The 17,379-nt window shown below is 31.9% G+C and overlaps 1 protein-coding gene across 2 annotated transcripts in view; it reads right to left on the reverse strand.

Annotated features, from left to right (window-relative positions):
- The window catches only part of TECRL (trans-2,3-enoyl-CoA reductase like), a 101,227-nt gene that overhangs the window by 64,803 nt on the left and 19,045 nt on the right, over positions 1-17,379 (reverse strand). For both annotated transcript variants that reach the window (XM_004764297.3, XM_004764296.3), the window contains exon 2: positions 9,863-9,914. In XM_004764297.3, coding sequence (XP_004764354.2) covers positions 9,863-9,914 — 52 coding nt within the window. The remainder of the gene's footprint in view (positions 1-9,862; positions 9,915-17,379) is intronic.

Here is a 17,379-nt window from a genome sequence, read left to right on the forward strand (position 1 = left end):
TAGACTTGTGAAAAATAAAGTTGGATAATCCTGTCAATTCCTTTTAAGAATCAAGAGAGCAGGGGTGACTGGGTGGCTCAATGGGTTAAACCTCTGCCTTCAGCTCAGGTCATGATCGCAAGAGTCCTGGGATCGAGCCCTACATCAGGCTCTCTGCTCAGCGGAGAGCCTGCTTCCCCAACCTCTCTATACCTGCCTCTTTGCCTGCTTGTGATCTCTGTCTGCCAAATAGATAAATAAATATATCTTAAAAAAAAAAAAAGAATCAAGAGAGCATCTGTGACCATACAGAGTAACATTTACTAACATTAATGTAAAATAAAATTTTAATTATTTTTTTTTAATGAATGAATTCAACATTAAGCAATTCTGGAAAATCATTCAATTTGTGTGTATGTGTGTATGCTTGTATAGACAGATGTGTTTCTGTATGCTACAAAGTCTTGATGGTTAGACAATGAATATCCATCTATAGCAGTACAGCATAATACTTGATAATTTAACTTGAATGAGTATTTGTTGAAATAAGTTGAATTAAATAATTTTTGTTACTCAAGTAGCAAAAAGAAAAAAATACATATATATTTTTTAAGATTTTATTTATTTATTTGACAGAGAGAGAGAGATCACAAGTAGGCAGAGAGGCAGGCAGAGAAAGGGGAGGGGAGGAAGCAGGCTCCCTGCAGAGCAGAGAACCTGATGTGGGGCTTGATCTCAGGACCCTGAGACCATGACCTGAGCCTAAGGCAGAGGCCTTAACCCACTGAGCCACCCGGGCACCCCCCAAAAAGGATTTTTTTTAAAGATAAATTGAAAATACAAAAAACCTGGGTGCCTGGGTGGCTCAGTTGTTAAGTGTTTGCCTTCAGCTCAGGTCATGATCCCAGGATCCTGAGATGGAGCCCCATATTAGGCTTTCTGTCCTGCAGGAGGCCTGCTTCTTCCTCCTCCACCCCCACTCCCCCTGCTTCTGTTCCCTCTATCGCTGTGTCTCTCTCTATCAAATAAATAAATAAAATCTTTATATAAAAAAAGAAAATACAAAAAAACCTAAACTATAATTTTGTGAGACAATCATGTGAAAACTTGAAAAATATTTCCTATTTTTTAAGTTATCAAATATTATTTGGCTTCAAATTGTATCAATTCTTTCTTTATTGAAGAAAACAAGAATATGTGGAGTAAAAATTGTTAAAATGATGTATATAACATGCTTAATAAGAAGAGATATTTTGAAAATCCTATTAAATTTTAAATGGGTTAAATGAGATTTATAAAAATTCACTCTTTTCCTGAAATATTTTGCATGAGACTTATCTAGAATGTGGTTAACTAATATATTTCTTTTGTTATTTCTAGCTCAGGGAGACCCATATAATCTATTTTTTTTTATGTCAAGTAGCACATTCCTTAGAATTTCTTCAATGACAAGAACATCAGTATTTTTTTTAAATTTTTTCAGTACATCAGTATTAACAGGATTTATTAACTTATCTCAATCTTGAAATTTAACTGTAATATTAAAAAAATTAGTGAGATGTTTGCCCATGAGTGTAGGGTCTTACTGGACTGTGGTGATTAGATTTCTAGAAGGGAACTAGCCACTTAATTCCCATAACATTCACAAAATGTAACCTAGTCTGTTAACACAAGACTGAATAACCAGTCAAATTTTTCCATATCTTTATCTAAATTCTTGGTGAGACTCATAATTTCTGCTGCTGAGGAAACTATTCTAGAAAGAATATTAACTACTTATAGAGTTAATAGTTCGCTTTTTAAAGAAAAACATTCTGCCACTTCTTCCCGTGGCTACATTTATCATTTTTCTAGCTCCTTTCATAGCGAGATCAGGGAATTCTACAGCCTTGTCCAGGAGGCTCCTTTCAGGTTGCTTAGAGAATACTCATCATTCTATACTATGTGTCATAAATCCTTCTACTGTGTTATCTTTGTTTTGAGTTATTTTCCTTGAACCTTTCAAAGTGTATCATTGTTTATGTCCTCCTGGCCTTTTGGCAAAGAATTATATGCATTTCAACTGCCACAATAAATTATACATCCCTTTATGTGTCTGAAACTGCGATTGGGTTGCTAATTCCATTGCTTTTTCTTGCTTCTTCCTCCTACTCCCCTCATCCTCCCCTGACCTCATGCTCTCTGGGGGAACTCAGAGACAAGTAGTCCAATAAATTATAAACATCATTGAAACTTTGTATGGTGATACCAACTAATAGATAAAACATAGGCCATGGGTAAAATGACTTGGTTTGTCTTTCAGAAACTTCTTTGATGACACTGAAAGAACGCACTAGATACACTTCAACTGATTATTATTCACTTTTTACTTCAGTTCACATATCACACTATTGCTGAGATCAGTCTTACAGGAGAAAATTCCATTGACAATTCCAAACCTTCTTTGCACTCACTCCTCTTATTGTTATTAACATTATTAATCATCATTTTTATTAACCATTGTTTTTAATTTAACAACTGATCTTATATGGTGCCATGTGACATTAGAGAGATTTCAATTTTTATAACCAAATGTGAACTATGCATAGAATTATACTAATATTATTCATTACATAATTTCTTAAAACTAACTTTCAAGTTAGTACTCTATTTGCAAATGGGGGAATTAGGATAACATTTCTGAAGTAAAATATACAGGTAATATCTGAACTTCTTCCTGGAAAAACAACTTAAAAATATGACTCAGTAAAATAGAGACAATGGAGATTAGTGGTTTGAGTATAGGTTACAGAGTCATATTCCCTGAGTTTGAATTCCAGCTTTGCCATTTATTAGCTATGTGACCCTGGGCAGGTTATTTAATCTTTCTAAGAATTTTATCCGTAAAACAAAAACTAAAATACTACTAGATAATCAAAAAGTTGTATTTTTAAATATTTGCTGCCCAGAAATATTCTTACAATATTAGTAACAAGGAGTGACTATTTGATAAAAGTTGGCTATATTTATTTTCCTTACTATAAACATCAATGCAAAGGAACTAGAATAAGACATACAAAGATATTATAAGGCACAATATTTGATAGCAACAACTAAACTTTGATGTCGGCTATAATATTTCAATTAAAAATGAGAGTATAATTAAGAAAAATCAAATATTTTCATAGAGAACAAAAAGGCATTTATATCTTGATGATTTAGTGAATCTTTTAAAGATAGATTATTCCAAATAATATAGAAAAACATGAGCACACATGGGGAAGGGAAAGGGATACTTTAAGAGACACTTTAAACTTAATAAACAATTTTTAAAGTGATTCAAATGTCCAAAAAAAAGAAAAAAAGAAAAAATGATGCTGTAATCATTGACAGAAAGTATGCAATTTAACAATAAGAAATACATTTGAAGAAGAATTAGAGGTTTTAACTATCAAGGGACAGTTATGTGGAGAAAAAGTTTACAGGTTTTAGAAATAGATTTTTCAATAAAAATATATTTCTGTAGCCCAGGGATGGCAATGAAAGCTAAGAGAGCTATGTTTTTTAGGAATAATGTTTGAAGAACACAAGGATACTAATACTTGAGACACATTAATTTGAAAAAAGAAGAGAAAACAATAACAAGATAAAATCACAGGAAAAGAGCTTTTCTTTTCATTTTCCTTGCCCTTCATGGTTTCCTCTAATTATCTTAAACATGGTTGTTTATCAATTTTGACGATTATGTTACCAGTCCATAAAAAATTGGTGAGTAGAAAAATTCATGGAATACTTATCTCATGGTGGTATTATTCTGATTTTGGAGGGCTTAAAACATCTATTTTGGGTTTGGCAACCAATCTCAACATGTGTCAGGGGGAGGGAGGGTGTTCCTCCATAACTATCCGCGGTTGGGACACCACCGTGGCATCCTACAATTTAACTAAATTCTGACTCTGTATACCTGGAGGTACTAATAGATACCACAGGTTGAGTTCAGTCCTATAGGACTACCTTTCTATTACTTCAAAAGCCAGTTGCAGGGGCGCCTGGGTGGCTCAGTGGGTTAAGCCGCTGCCTTCGGCTCAGGTCATGATCTCAGTGTCCTGGGATCGAGTCCCGCATCGGGTTCTCTGCTCAGCAGGGATCCTGCTTCCTCCTCTCTCTCTCTCCCTGCCTCTCTGCCTACTTGTAATCTCTCCCTGTCAAATAAATAAATAAAATCTTAAAAAAAAAATGCCAGTTGCAAGTCCAGTTTGTCACCTGTTCTTCTGACCAACTGCTTATAAAACAGTTTCCCATGATCTCTTCTTCAGGTATCAATAATTTGAGAAAGCTGCTAACAGAACTCAGATAAATATTTTACTTATTAGGTGACCAGTTTATTACAAAAGGATATAACTCAGAAAGAGTCTGGTGGAAGAGATGAATACAAGGATGGAGAAATGTCTCAGATCTTCAATGATTTGTCCGAAAAAAAAAAAAAAAACAACAAAACATACTTCCTGAATATCCACATGTTCTCTAGAAGCTCTCTGTATTCAGTCCTCTCGGTTATTGACAATTGATTCACACTTTAGACCTTCCCCTGCCCAGAGGCCTGGGGGTGAGACTGAAAGTTCCAAACCTCCTAGCAACAAGCCCCCATTCTTAGGTGTAGTCCAAAATTTGTCTCATTAACATTACAAAAGACAATTTTTGTTGCTATCATTACTTAAGCTATCCCAAGGTTTTTAGGAGCTCTGTGCCAGAAACTGAGATGAAAACCAAATATACATTTCTTACTATAAATCAAAATGTCACAGCATCCTAATTTTTTTCTGATAATTTAAGAAGAAGCATGATCTAGAAACACTAAAAACCATTTACTACCTACAATTTTCCAAAAAAAAAAAAAAGAAGAAGAAGAAGTGTTCAAACCTTAGTGTCAAATAAAGATCCAAAACATTTCTGATGAATTATCTAGAAAGAAACTAATCATCAAGTGTTTGGTACAAATGCTCATATTAATCAAAATCTCACATGGTTAATCTTGTCAATTATATACAAACTTTGATATATGCTTTGAAAATATAAACATTGATGTAACTCTGAAAACATTTAACAAATCTTATGCAATTCATTATTACATAAAGATTGAATCCCATTCAGTATTCTTCAAATGTTCATTAGATTTTATATCCCACCAATTTTAAAATTGGATTTGTCAATGTTAAATGAACAAAACTTTTAAAGTCTCTAAAACATAAGAGAGTTTTAAACAAAGATTACAGCAGAAAGAAATAATAAGAAACAAAGAAAAGTAGAACAGATCAATGAAACTAAGACCTGGTTCTTCAAAACAGGTAATAGAACTGATAAAACCCTAGCCAGATTTATCAAAAAGAAAAGAGGAAGGACCCAAATAAATAAGATCACAAATGGAAGAGGAGAGATCACAACCAACACCAAAGAAATACAAATGATTATAAGAGATTATTATGAAAAATTATATGGCAACAAACTGGGAAATCTGGAAGAAATGGACAAATTCCTAGAAACATACAAATTACCAAAACTGAAACAGGAAGAAATACAAAATCTTAATAGACCCATAACCAGCAAAGAAATGGAATCAGTAATCAAAAATCTCCCAACAAAAGTCCTGGGCAAGACGGCTTCACAGGGGAATTATACAAGACATTTAAAGACATTTAAAGAAGAGTTAATACCTCTTCTCCAAAATATAAATGGGAAGAAAACTTCCAAACTCATTCTATGAGGCCAGCATTACCTTGATTCCAAAACCAGACAAAGACACCACTAAAAAGGAAAATTAGAGGTCAATACCACTGATGAATAATAGTATTCAGAGCACAAAAATTCCCAAAAGATACTAACAAATCATATCCAATAGTACATTAAAAGAATTATTCACCTTGATCAAGTAGGATTTATTCCTGGACTGCATGGCTGGTTCAATATTCACAAATCAATCAACATGATATATCACAGTACTAAAAAAAGGATATATATGTGTGTGTGTATTTGTGCATGCATGTGTGTGTATGTGTGTATATACATATACATATGCATGCACACATATACATATAGGTACATATATACATATACATGTGTGTATGTATATATGTACACATATATACATATATGTACCTATATGTGTACATATATACATACACACACATATATATGTATATTTACACACATAAATGAATATATAAGATATATTATATATTATTATTTACTATTTGTTTATTATTTATATATAAATATATATTTATATATAAATTTTTACTTAAATTCTAGTTAGTGAACATATTGTGCAATATTGACTTCAGGAGAAGAATTCTACTAGAAGAATATATATATATATATATATATATATACATACACACACATATACACACACATACATATATATACATATATATAAATTATAAATATATACACATATATACATACTTAATTTTTTTTCAAGAGAGAGTCTTATTTGAGTCTAAGTTAGGATAGTTGCCAGGGAAACATGCTCTTCACAGGAAAGAAAGTGCTCTGGAGAATGAAGAGTTTTTATATGGTTATATACTTTGTACTTCTTGTAAAAGTTCAGAAGGTTATAGATTAGCATATAGGCAGGAATCACAAGTTTTAATGTTAAGGAATTGAGGCAGTAGGAGCACTTACTGATACCCATGGAATAGATAGTTTTCCCTTAAGCTACTCATTTATAAGCAGGTGTACAAGGTATGCTTAGGGAAGCCATTAATCAGCCTTTGGTTTAAATGAAGTTTATATACAGTTCTGTTAACCTAGAAAGAAAGCTAAAATGGCTTCTCTTGTATACCAGATCTTTAGAGAGTTTTTTCCTCATTCATTTTAATTATAACTATGGTATTTACTTTCACCAAACAATCACAGAAGTCATCATTCACAATAAGTAGTTGATGGCTAGTTCTTTTAGAGATTATGCATGAAATTATAATAGTATTCAGAGCACTTTATCTTGTTGTGATTGCAAATCACTTTTAGCTACAAAATCAGTAAAGGTTTTTAAAGATTTGAAAAAAAAGGTGTTTTTTTAAAACTATTTAGATGAAATCCTACCTTTATACAACTTTGTACAGTAATGGTATTTCTAATCTCTGCTTTAGATTCCTTGCCTTCCTTCCTAAGACAAGTAATGACAGAGTTCTGAAAGCATATATTCACTACACCTTTGCTTTTAAAAATCTTTAAATTCTATTTATTAATATATCTTCTATTTTAACCATGTTATTGTATTCATCAGTCTTCTAAGGATATCTAGACTATAAGAACTTAAATACTTTTGAGTGTGATAAAGCATAACAAAATAAATTGTAACATTTGGGCAGAATTTTTCCACTATAATTACTTGTTTTTCTCGAAAACATTTTGATTGTTGATTGATCAAAGCCACAAAGTGGAATATAACATTACAGATTTAAATTAGTACATACACAGTTGTCTGTGGCTTCTTATAAGTCCTTATAATGTTCTAAAATATTAACAATTGTTCTAATAAAGTCATATTGTACCCCAAAAAGAGACTGAAATTAAATTTAAAATAAATAAATCATGGAATAGTTGTTGATTTGAGTAACATGAAATAAGGTTATGCTACTCAGCTTTAATATGTAATAGAGTTTTTTTTTTTTAATTATTTATTTGACAGAGAGAGAGCTAGACAGAGATAGATCATGAGCAGGGGGGAGGGGTAGAGAGAGAAGCAGACCTTTCTGAGCAGAGACCCAGATGTGGGACTTGCCCTAGGACCCCAGGATCATGACCTGAGTCGAAGGCAGACATTTAACCATCTGAACCACACAGGTGCCCTGAGTTTGTTTTTTAACATAGAGTTTTTATTTTTTAATCTTTTGAAATCTTATAAAATATTTACATAGTTTTAGTCAGAGTGCCACCTAGATTTCCATGATTCTTAATTTTTCAGCTCAGCCCAAACAAGATTTAATTCTTCTGCACAACCTTTGTGAGAAAATGAGAGTGAACAGAGTATGTCCTATAGGGCCGTGAGTGTGATGGTCTCTGAGAGTCTCTAGGAGAGGCTTCAAGATACAAGCAAGAACAATCATCACAAGTATGAATAAAAGCATGTGTGGAGGTACAGAAAGACTGAGTATTGAGGCTGAGGCATTTCACAATTTTTTTTTTGGAGATTACAAAGGAGAAGAAAAGAAATAGATGAAATTGCATGTATGTGAACACATATAATTTAAAGTTTCATTAGAATCTCTTTCTCATGAAACCATTGTTCTTTCCCTCTTATTTTAACAGCTAATATTGTAATTGTGGTCTCCTTCCTATTCTATTTCTTCACTAGTCTGACTGCTGTGGTATCATCAGGGTAATCTAAAAGATGACTCTTAAAACAAAGCCGAACTAAAAAATTACAAAACCAAGAAGAGGAAAAGATAGTCACTTTACAGGGCAAGAAAATCACAGTAAAGAAAGTTTGAAAATAGAACTAAGAAAAAGGTAAAGCTAAACAGAATCTCCAATTTTATTGACTTACAGATAATTCTCTGTAATGTAACACAGCAAAAAATGTTTTTGTGCTTTGTAAAACTTAAAAACCAGTAAGTTTTTGAACTGAAATACAATGAATGAAAATGGTTTGAATACTGTATTTCTTTTTTTATTAAAATATAACTGATACATAATACATTATTTTCAGGTGTGCAACATACTGACTCAATACCTATATATATTATGTAATGATCACCTTGAGAAGTAAAGTTATCATCTGTCACCATACACCACTTTTATGTCAACTATATTTCCTATGCTGTATAACACATCTCCATGTGTTATTTATTTCATAAATGGAGGATTGTACTTCTTAATCTCTTTTACCTACTTTATCCATCTCCCTATTTCCCTACCCTCAGGCAATCAATTGGAGATTCCGTTTAATGTATGTACCAAATAATAAAAAGCAATCAGAAAAGTGGCACTAATACTAATAATTTACAATGGTAAAAATGAAACAAAACAAAGTTATGTCTTGATTGCCTTAATATTTTATGTTTAGGATATTTAAAACCTGATAACATTGAATATCATGTTAAGTTTCATAAATATATTCAAATAATAGTAGTTTTATGTATGTAACTACAATTGTTAGATTTTTTATAAACTTACTTCTTTACTTTCTGACATAGAATAAATTTTGTATTATGATACCTGTGATTCTGTTTATTTGCAGGCCCTGCAGTTATAATAGGAATTATTAATCTTGTAAAGAAGGAAACACAGTCACCAGAGGACTGGGTTTCCAGAGGGAGAGCTCTCCTTATTTGTCTTTTATCTTCATTCTTTTTTCTCTCAGGTGTTTTGATTGATCTTGATTTCTGGTCTCCCTGCAATTATTTGACTTTGTTTTTGATTTGACTTTGTTTAAGTTAAGAATAAACTTTATCGATGGGCGCCTGGGTGGCTCAGTGGGTTAAGCCGCTGCCTTCAGCTCAGGTCATGATCTCAGAGTCCTGGGATCGAGTCCCGCATCCTATGTAAGAGAGATTTGGCCAGTATAAATACTTGGAGTAAAATTTTTTATTAATATTTTCCTTACATATAAGAAAATACTTGGTCTCAATAACATCTCTCAAATAGAATGTTTCCTGATATAACAAAAATGTTCAAATATGAAGGAGAAAATAATTTTGTGAAAAACTAAGAGTATTGTACATTATAGTTAGATATGAAAATGCTCACAGTCAAGAAGTATATACCATATTATTTCTGAGTTTCTATAAAAATATGGTCTCCATACACTTTTCCATTCTAATATGGAACTTATTCTTACAGATACATTTGAAGTAATTTGAGAAAACTGTAACATAAATTCTAAATTATATATAAAACTTACATTCTTTATGGAATTTTTGTTTAACATCGTGAATAGTAGATGTTTGCACCACCTAAAAAGGAAAATAAAATATTTAGAGAAAAATATGTATTTATTTCCTGTATTTTAAGAAGAAAACATAATTTATTAAAGTATAAAATTATTATGAAATAACCAAGGTGGTTTTTTTTTTTTTTAGGTTTTAATTTTTTTATTTTTATAAACATATATTTTTATCCCCAGGGGTACAGGTCTGTACATGGAACTAGAGCGTATCATGCTTAGCGAAATAAGTCAAGCAGAGAAAGACAACTATCATATGATCTCCCTGATATGAGGAAGTGGTGATGTAACCAAGGTGTTTTGTTTGACTTTTTAATCATTACTGCTTTGACAGCCTTGAAATATTGCATCTGTATGGCTTTTTTAAATTTTGTTTTTGTATGATGCAATAATTGTGTTAATTTATGAGCTTCTCTAAATGTACATCTCAAAAATATATTTTTGAATCTTCTTTGTCCATGATATTCAATTTCTGCTTTCCAAACTGGTAAGATTACCAATTAAAATATGACTAAATATATGAGATAGACAGAAGGTAAAAGAGTTTGTAACAGAAGAGCTTCAGTATATGAAGTTGATTTATGGGCAACAGAGGGAAATGTTTACCTCAGAATATCATAAGGAAAAATATCCTATCCAAGCCCCCTCATTGGTAACATTATTAAATATCCTATCCCAAAATGTTATAGTTCTATCAAAATTAATGTTATATATATTAGATGAATAATTAAGTTTGTTATTGTTATGACCATCTGACTTTGTTCATACCAAACTTGCAAACTGAAATTTTTCTCCACCCCTGATCCCTTTCACTGGCTTATTAAAAACAGCAACAACAACAATACTTGAGGATCTATTGCAAAGGACATATCCATGACCATATGTTCTCTAAACACATATAGACTATTGTGTTCACAGTGTATTTTATTGCTACACTTAAATCTTACAGCTATTTTGGGAGAGTGAAGTGAAGAATAAAGTGCATAAAGGATGGCACAGAATAACACTCCAGGCAATTCTAATTAACATTATTATATGTAATATTTAAATAAATATTAAAAGTATGACAATGAGTGCACTGATTGTACCATATTCCACTCTCTTATTAATAGACTTACAACCAAGGGTGTGCTACATTATTCACAGAATTTTTTTTTCTGATTTCTTCTATGTGTATGGTTTTCTAAATAAAAATGTTCTTAGATTGAAGCACAGGAAGAATGATGATATTAATTTTCATTTGGGTAGTGCTGTAAATAAGCAAAGGAGCTTAAAGAATCTGTTTGAAAATTCCAAATAACTCCTAATATTGCTCTCGTTCGGAAGATGGTAGACAATATTTTTAAAACAGTTTTTAGAGAGGGTAATATATATTTATATACTTGAACATAACTATATTTCATTTTAATATTGATAATTTAGCTTTATATATGAATTATATTTTTAAAACATGGTGCTTTGTTTTAACATTGTTCATGGCTTTATCTTACCATTACTTAATTACAGAACAATTTTATATGTTGCTTCCTCTTGTAAGAATGCCTAAAATCCACATACTATTTTCTAGAGTATCAATTATTTGTCCACCCTTCATTTCAAGAGCCATTTAATCTGGAAAAACAAATAATTTTCATGATCAATAACTCCTTAGAGTTCACTGTTACTCAACTATCACTTGATGAATGCATATTATCTTGTGTTTACATGCTAGTTGTTCCAACTATCTCTGAAGTCCTTGAGTACAATGACCTGGTGTTATTTTAGTCTGTGCTTCAATATCTAGTGTACCATATTGCATGTAATAATGTTTAAAGTCACTTTTGTTGAAATAAAAAAATAAAGCTGTGAATGCAAAGTCATGTGAAAACAGAAGTTTTTAAATCTGGTATGAAAAGTCTTTCTCAAGTACATTTCTGGGGAAAAGCTACATGCTTTACCAGAATAATTTAAATGAAAGTCTTCTAATTTGATATATGCATTTTTTCTCTGAATTTGCAAATTTTCAAAACGAAGATTATACTTTCCTGAAAGAAACCTACATGCAGAAATGGGTTGTTCTTGCAAGCTTTTAACAAAGTTTTTAATTTACTTTTTAAAAATTACATTTGACTTTCACATGTTAGAAAAGTGCTGATTTTGAATAAATCTTTGAGAACTGCCCTAGCTGGAGCAATTTTAGTCAAATACAGAAGAAAAAAAATAATTAACTATTAAATGATTCAGACAGTATTGCTCAATTAGCCACAAGACTGTGCTTGATCAACTCCTCCAGCCCTTCAGTTGTACTCAGAGCACAAAGAGAGGAAAAGATGATAATTAACAGAATATATAAGACTTTCTGATTACTAAAATCCATGTCTCTGTAGCTTCATCAGGAAGTTTATTCATAATAACTTCTACTTTTTAGCAAGTTTTAATACCTCTTAAAAAAGACAAACTATCATCACAATAATTTATTCACTTTTATAAATCACAATTAATTGTGCAGATGGGAGAGATAAGTATTCTGACATCTGAAATCCTGAAATTCTCTTCATTAATGTTTCTTTCTCATTAGAGGAAATTAATCTTAAAATGTTAAGTAGACAAGGTAAATGGTGTTTGTTAGTTGAATCAAAATTTACTTCTAATTCCAACTGATCATGATTGAGTTTTGGGTCATTATTACTTTATCCAATATTCTAAATTGATAGAGTTTTTTTTTTTAAGATTTTATCTACTTATTTGACAGAGAAAAAGAGATCACAAGTAGGCCAAGAGGCAGGCAGAGGGAGAGAGGGAAGCAGGCTCCCTGCTGAGCAGAGAGCCCACAGGGAGCCAGATGTGGGGCTCAATCCCAGGACCCTGAGATCATGAACTCTGCAGAAGACAGAAATTTAATGCACTGAGCCATGCAGGTGCCCCTGAATTGATAGACTTAAAGCTTTTCACATTGAAGTGAAATCTAGGATTTGCTTGAATTTGCCACCTACACACATACTGCAATATTACACAATTAAACTCTTTTGTACTATTGCTACTTTTTAGAACTAAATTTTAGCTACTCTGTCAGGATCTCCTTGAAATGAACAGATGTCTTCAGAATACTGCTTATCCTGCTTAAAGAAATGAAAATTAAGGGATAAGGACAAACAACAACTTCTTTGAAATTCATTGGACAGTAATTACAACGCACAAACCAAAAATTGTCAGTAAACTTTGTGTAGAAAAGAAATGTGTCCAACAATAAAGACAGAAAACAGAGTAAAAGCTGAATTGAATAGAAATGAATAAATACAGAGGCATGAAAATACACACACACATACACACACATACACACACAGGCAAAATATCTGGTGCAGTTTTGCTAACTGGCATGAACATTTTGTTCCTGGTTTTTGAGATACATGGAAGAGTATTAACCTAGAGAATCATATTTTAAGATTAATTAATTCAAGAAGGAGAAAAATATTCCTCTAAGAATTTCCATTGGAAGGTTTTACATTAGCTAATGGAATACATACTTGCATATACTGCATAGATTTTAGTTGGAATGGATAAGAAGTACTCTGAGTGAACAAATATTATCTTACTTATAAATAAACTTCAGATCATAACTAAAATATTTTTATGATACATTTTCAGCTTTATTGAGGTAGCACTGAAAAATTAAATGGTAAGATATTTAAAATGTGCCATGTGGGGATTTGATATACACACTCATTATTTGTTAAAAAGAATTTCCCCCATTGAATTAATTAACACATTTATCACCTCATATTATTTGTCTATGGTGAGGACATTCAAGTTCTACACTTTCATCAAATTTCAACCATACAATATAGTGTTATCACCTATAGTCATCGGGTTATATAATAGATTCTCTGACTTTATTCATCTTATAACTGAAATTTTGTACCATTTTGCCAACCTCTCTTCTTATTTCCCCCACCCTCCAGCCCCTGGAAACCACTTTTCTACTCTGTTTCTAGGAGTTAGTCTTTTTGTTTGTTTGTTTTGTTTCGTTTTGTTTTTATTTAATTCCATTCATAAGTAATATCATCCAGTCTTTGTCATTTTCACTGTGACTTATTTAACTTGGCATAAGGCCCTCCAGCTTTATCCACATTACTATAAATCACAAAAGTTCCTTTTTCTGGTTGCTGAATCATATTCCATTTTATACACACAACCCCACCACACACACATATATACACACCATATTTTCTTTATTCGTTCAACTGTTAATAGACACTTTGGTTGTTTCCATACTTTAGCTTTTGTAAACAATGTTGCAATAAAAAGGGGCTACAGGAATTTCTTTGAGATGACAGCTTTAGTTTCTTTGGATATATATCTCAAAATTGGATAAATGGATCATATGATAGTTCTATGTTTTAATTTATTTTATTTTATTTTTATTTTTTGAGAGAGAGACAGGGTGCAAGTGTGTGGGGGAGAGACAGATGGAGAGGGAGAGAGAGAATCTTAAGCAGGCTTCATGCCCAGCTAGTCTGAGGTTGGGCACTTAACTCACTGAGCCACCCAGGCATCCCTATTTTTTTATTTTTTATGATAGTTCTATTTTCATTTTCTTGAGGAACCTCTATACTGTCTTCCACAATGACTGTACTGATTTACAGCCTACCAACAGTGTACGATGTTCCTTTTACTCCATATCTTGGCCAACACTTGATATTTTTTGTCTACAGTTGCAAAGTGATATTGTATTGTGGTCTTAACTTGCATTTTCCTGATAATCAGTGATGATGAGCATCTTTTCATGTCTGTCGTGTATGTTTTATTTGGTAAAATACTATTTTAACCTCATTTGCCCATTTTAAAATTGGATTATTTGATCTTTTGCTTTGATTGGTATGAGTTCCTTGTCTATTTTATAAACAAACCCCTTAGTGGACATGTGGTTTGCAAATATTTTCTCCCATTCCATAAGTTGCTTTTTCATTTGGTTGATAATTTCCTTTTCTGTGATTTTTTTTTTTTAAGTTTGATGTAGTTCTTCTATACAGTTTAAATGGAAGAGGAAAAAATGACAATGATATAGAAAACTTCTCTGTCTTTGTTCTAAGTTTTTCTAATGATTAAAGGACCTTTAGTAATGAACTGACAAAATCATGAAATGATATTTAACATTTAAACTATCACTTTTTAAGAAAAGGTTTAATCATGCTAATTCAAGTTTCATTAAATGCATTCTTAAAATAGGTTGTGCCAGGGTGCCTGGGTGGCTCAGTGGTTAAGCCGCTGCCTTCGGCTCAGGTCATGATCTCAGGGTCCTGGGATCGAGTCCCGCATCGGGCTCTCTGCTCTGCAGGGAGCCTGCTTCCTCCTCTCTCTCTCTCTCTGCCTGCCTCTCTGCCTACTTGTGATTTCTCTCTGTCAAATAAATAAATAAAATCTTTAAAAAAAAAAAAATAGGTTGTGCCAGAAAAAGTGGTTGAAAACAACACACACTTATTTTTCTCATACACTACACGTATATCACAGACTGGCTGGTGGATCGACTGCGCATTTTCCTCACTCTAGGATCTATACTGAAGAAGCAGACATCATATGGAACATTGCTTATTTCCTAGGCAGAAGTTGAAAAAAAAAAAGTGGTGAAATTAGATTATGTTCTGAAAGCTTCCCTCAGGAAATAAATGCATGTCTCTCACCCTCATTTCAAAGCACAAAACAAGTTACTTCAAAGAAGTAGGCAAGTTTAATTTTACCAATTTCCTGTGTGAGAACCTGCCAAAAATTCTTAATAAACAGCGTTAATGTTTACAAGAGTTTATCCTTCCAATCATCAAATATTTGACCCTATATCCCTTACATTGCAAAAGACACACCTTATGTCCTCATCTAAGTATTCATCTTCTTTTTTTTTTTTTTTTTTTTTTTAGTATTCATCTTCTTGATGGAGAGATACAGATATATAGGTAGGTTAAATAATATATATTTTAAACATTGTTTCTTAACAATAACTTTTATTAATTTCTTTCAAAAGTTGTTTTGAAGGACAGGCTTCTAGAATGCACTTTTCTCAAAGGCTTAAATGTAGAAAAGGCAACCGTGTAATTTATAATCTCAATGGAGACAATTTTAAGTGTAAATACTAAATACAGCATGAAACTTGAATAAAAATGTATAATACAGGTAAGGAGTTCTACCACTTTCTCTTCTGAACATAAAGTGCCCTAAACAGCTATTATGGACCTAAAGAATCTGAGTATTACTGAAACCTAGAATTTAGATCAATTTCAATGCTTCATATATATTATTTGCTATTCTTTCATCTATTACTTTGATATAGATCATCATGTTTCATCACTGATATGCATTTGCTAGCTAGTGTAATGTTTTAATTAAATTGTGTATCTCGTTTTTGTTTTAAATTAGTGTGTAATGGAGAAACCACATTGAAAACCATTAAGAATACTGCTAACAGTCGTAACTAACATCACTGAATGCTTAAAAAGAGTCCACCCCAATTCCAAGACCTTTACCTTTACTAAGTAATTTAATTCACATACCATCTTTATGGCTTCAGATACAACATTATTATCTTCATTTTACATGAAAGAAAACTGTGACTCTGAGTAGTTAAGTAATTTATCTGGGGACACAGGTAACAATTTACAAGAATGGACTTTGAATGCAAATACCCTGGTTCAAAACTTACTCTTCACCATGGTACACGACAAAACAGAGTGGGTGAAAAAGGTGAAGGTAGGGGAATGGAGGAAAATGTATTGAATATTTATCATTGTAAACATTGCTTTATTAACTATACAGATAGCACTTGGTCATCATAAGCAATCTTATGAAGTAAATGACATTGAGACTTTTTAAAAGATGAAGAAATTGTAGTCATGAAATATGAATATCTTCCTGAAGTTACATGACCAGTAACTTAAATAATATGAATTAAAAAAAAAAAGAGGAAGTATTCACTGTCATGTCATGCTATTCATAATATTAATTCCAAGCATTATATTTTAGATATTTATTTTACAAATCAATTGCCATTATACAAATGCAAATAACATTTTATTTTGTTAATATAAAAGGATCCAAGCTAACAACAATTATGATATGTAAATATGTGTGGAGTTTTTTGTTTCATTCAAGAGTATTAATTGAGCACCAACTATGTACCAGTAAATTTTCTACGTCTTAGAGCAGAAAAACTCTCTCTTTCTCTCTCTCTCATTCTATTTTAAAATAATAACCAACACTTACACAGTGTCTTATATGTACCAGGTACTTTTCTATTCAGTTAACTCATGTGAACTCCTTACAACCCCGAGTTAGGTCCTGGTTGACAGAGTGGAGACTGATGCACTTACCTGTTAAGAGAGCTGTGTCCTGTCCCATAGCCAATAAGAAGCAGAACTGGGTTAAATATAAGTAGTTTTATACCTGAAAGCACTTTCTAAAATACTATGGCACAATGGCACACATAGAACTAATATTCAATTATAAAGAAT

The sequence above is a fragment of the Mustela putorius genome, unplaced genomic scaffold, assembly GCF_011764305.1.
Source record: "Mustela putorius furo isolate JIRA1106 unplaced genomic scaffold, ASM1176430v1.1 tig00000430_pilon_pilon_pilon, whole genome shotgun sequence".
Taxonomy (NCBI): domain Eukaryota; kingdom Metazoa; phylum Chordata; class Mammalia; order Carnivora; family Mustelidae; genus Mustela; species Mustela putorius.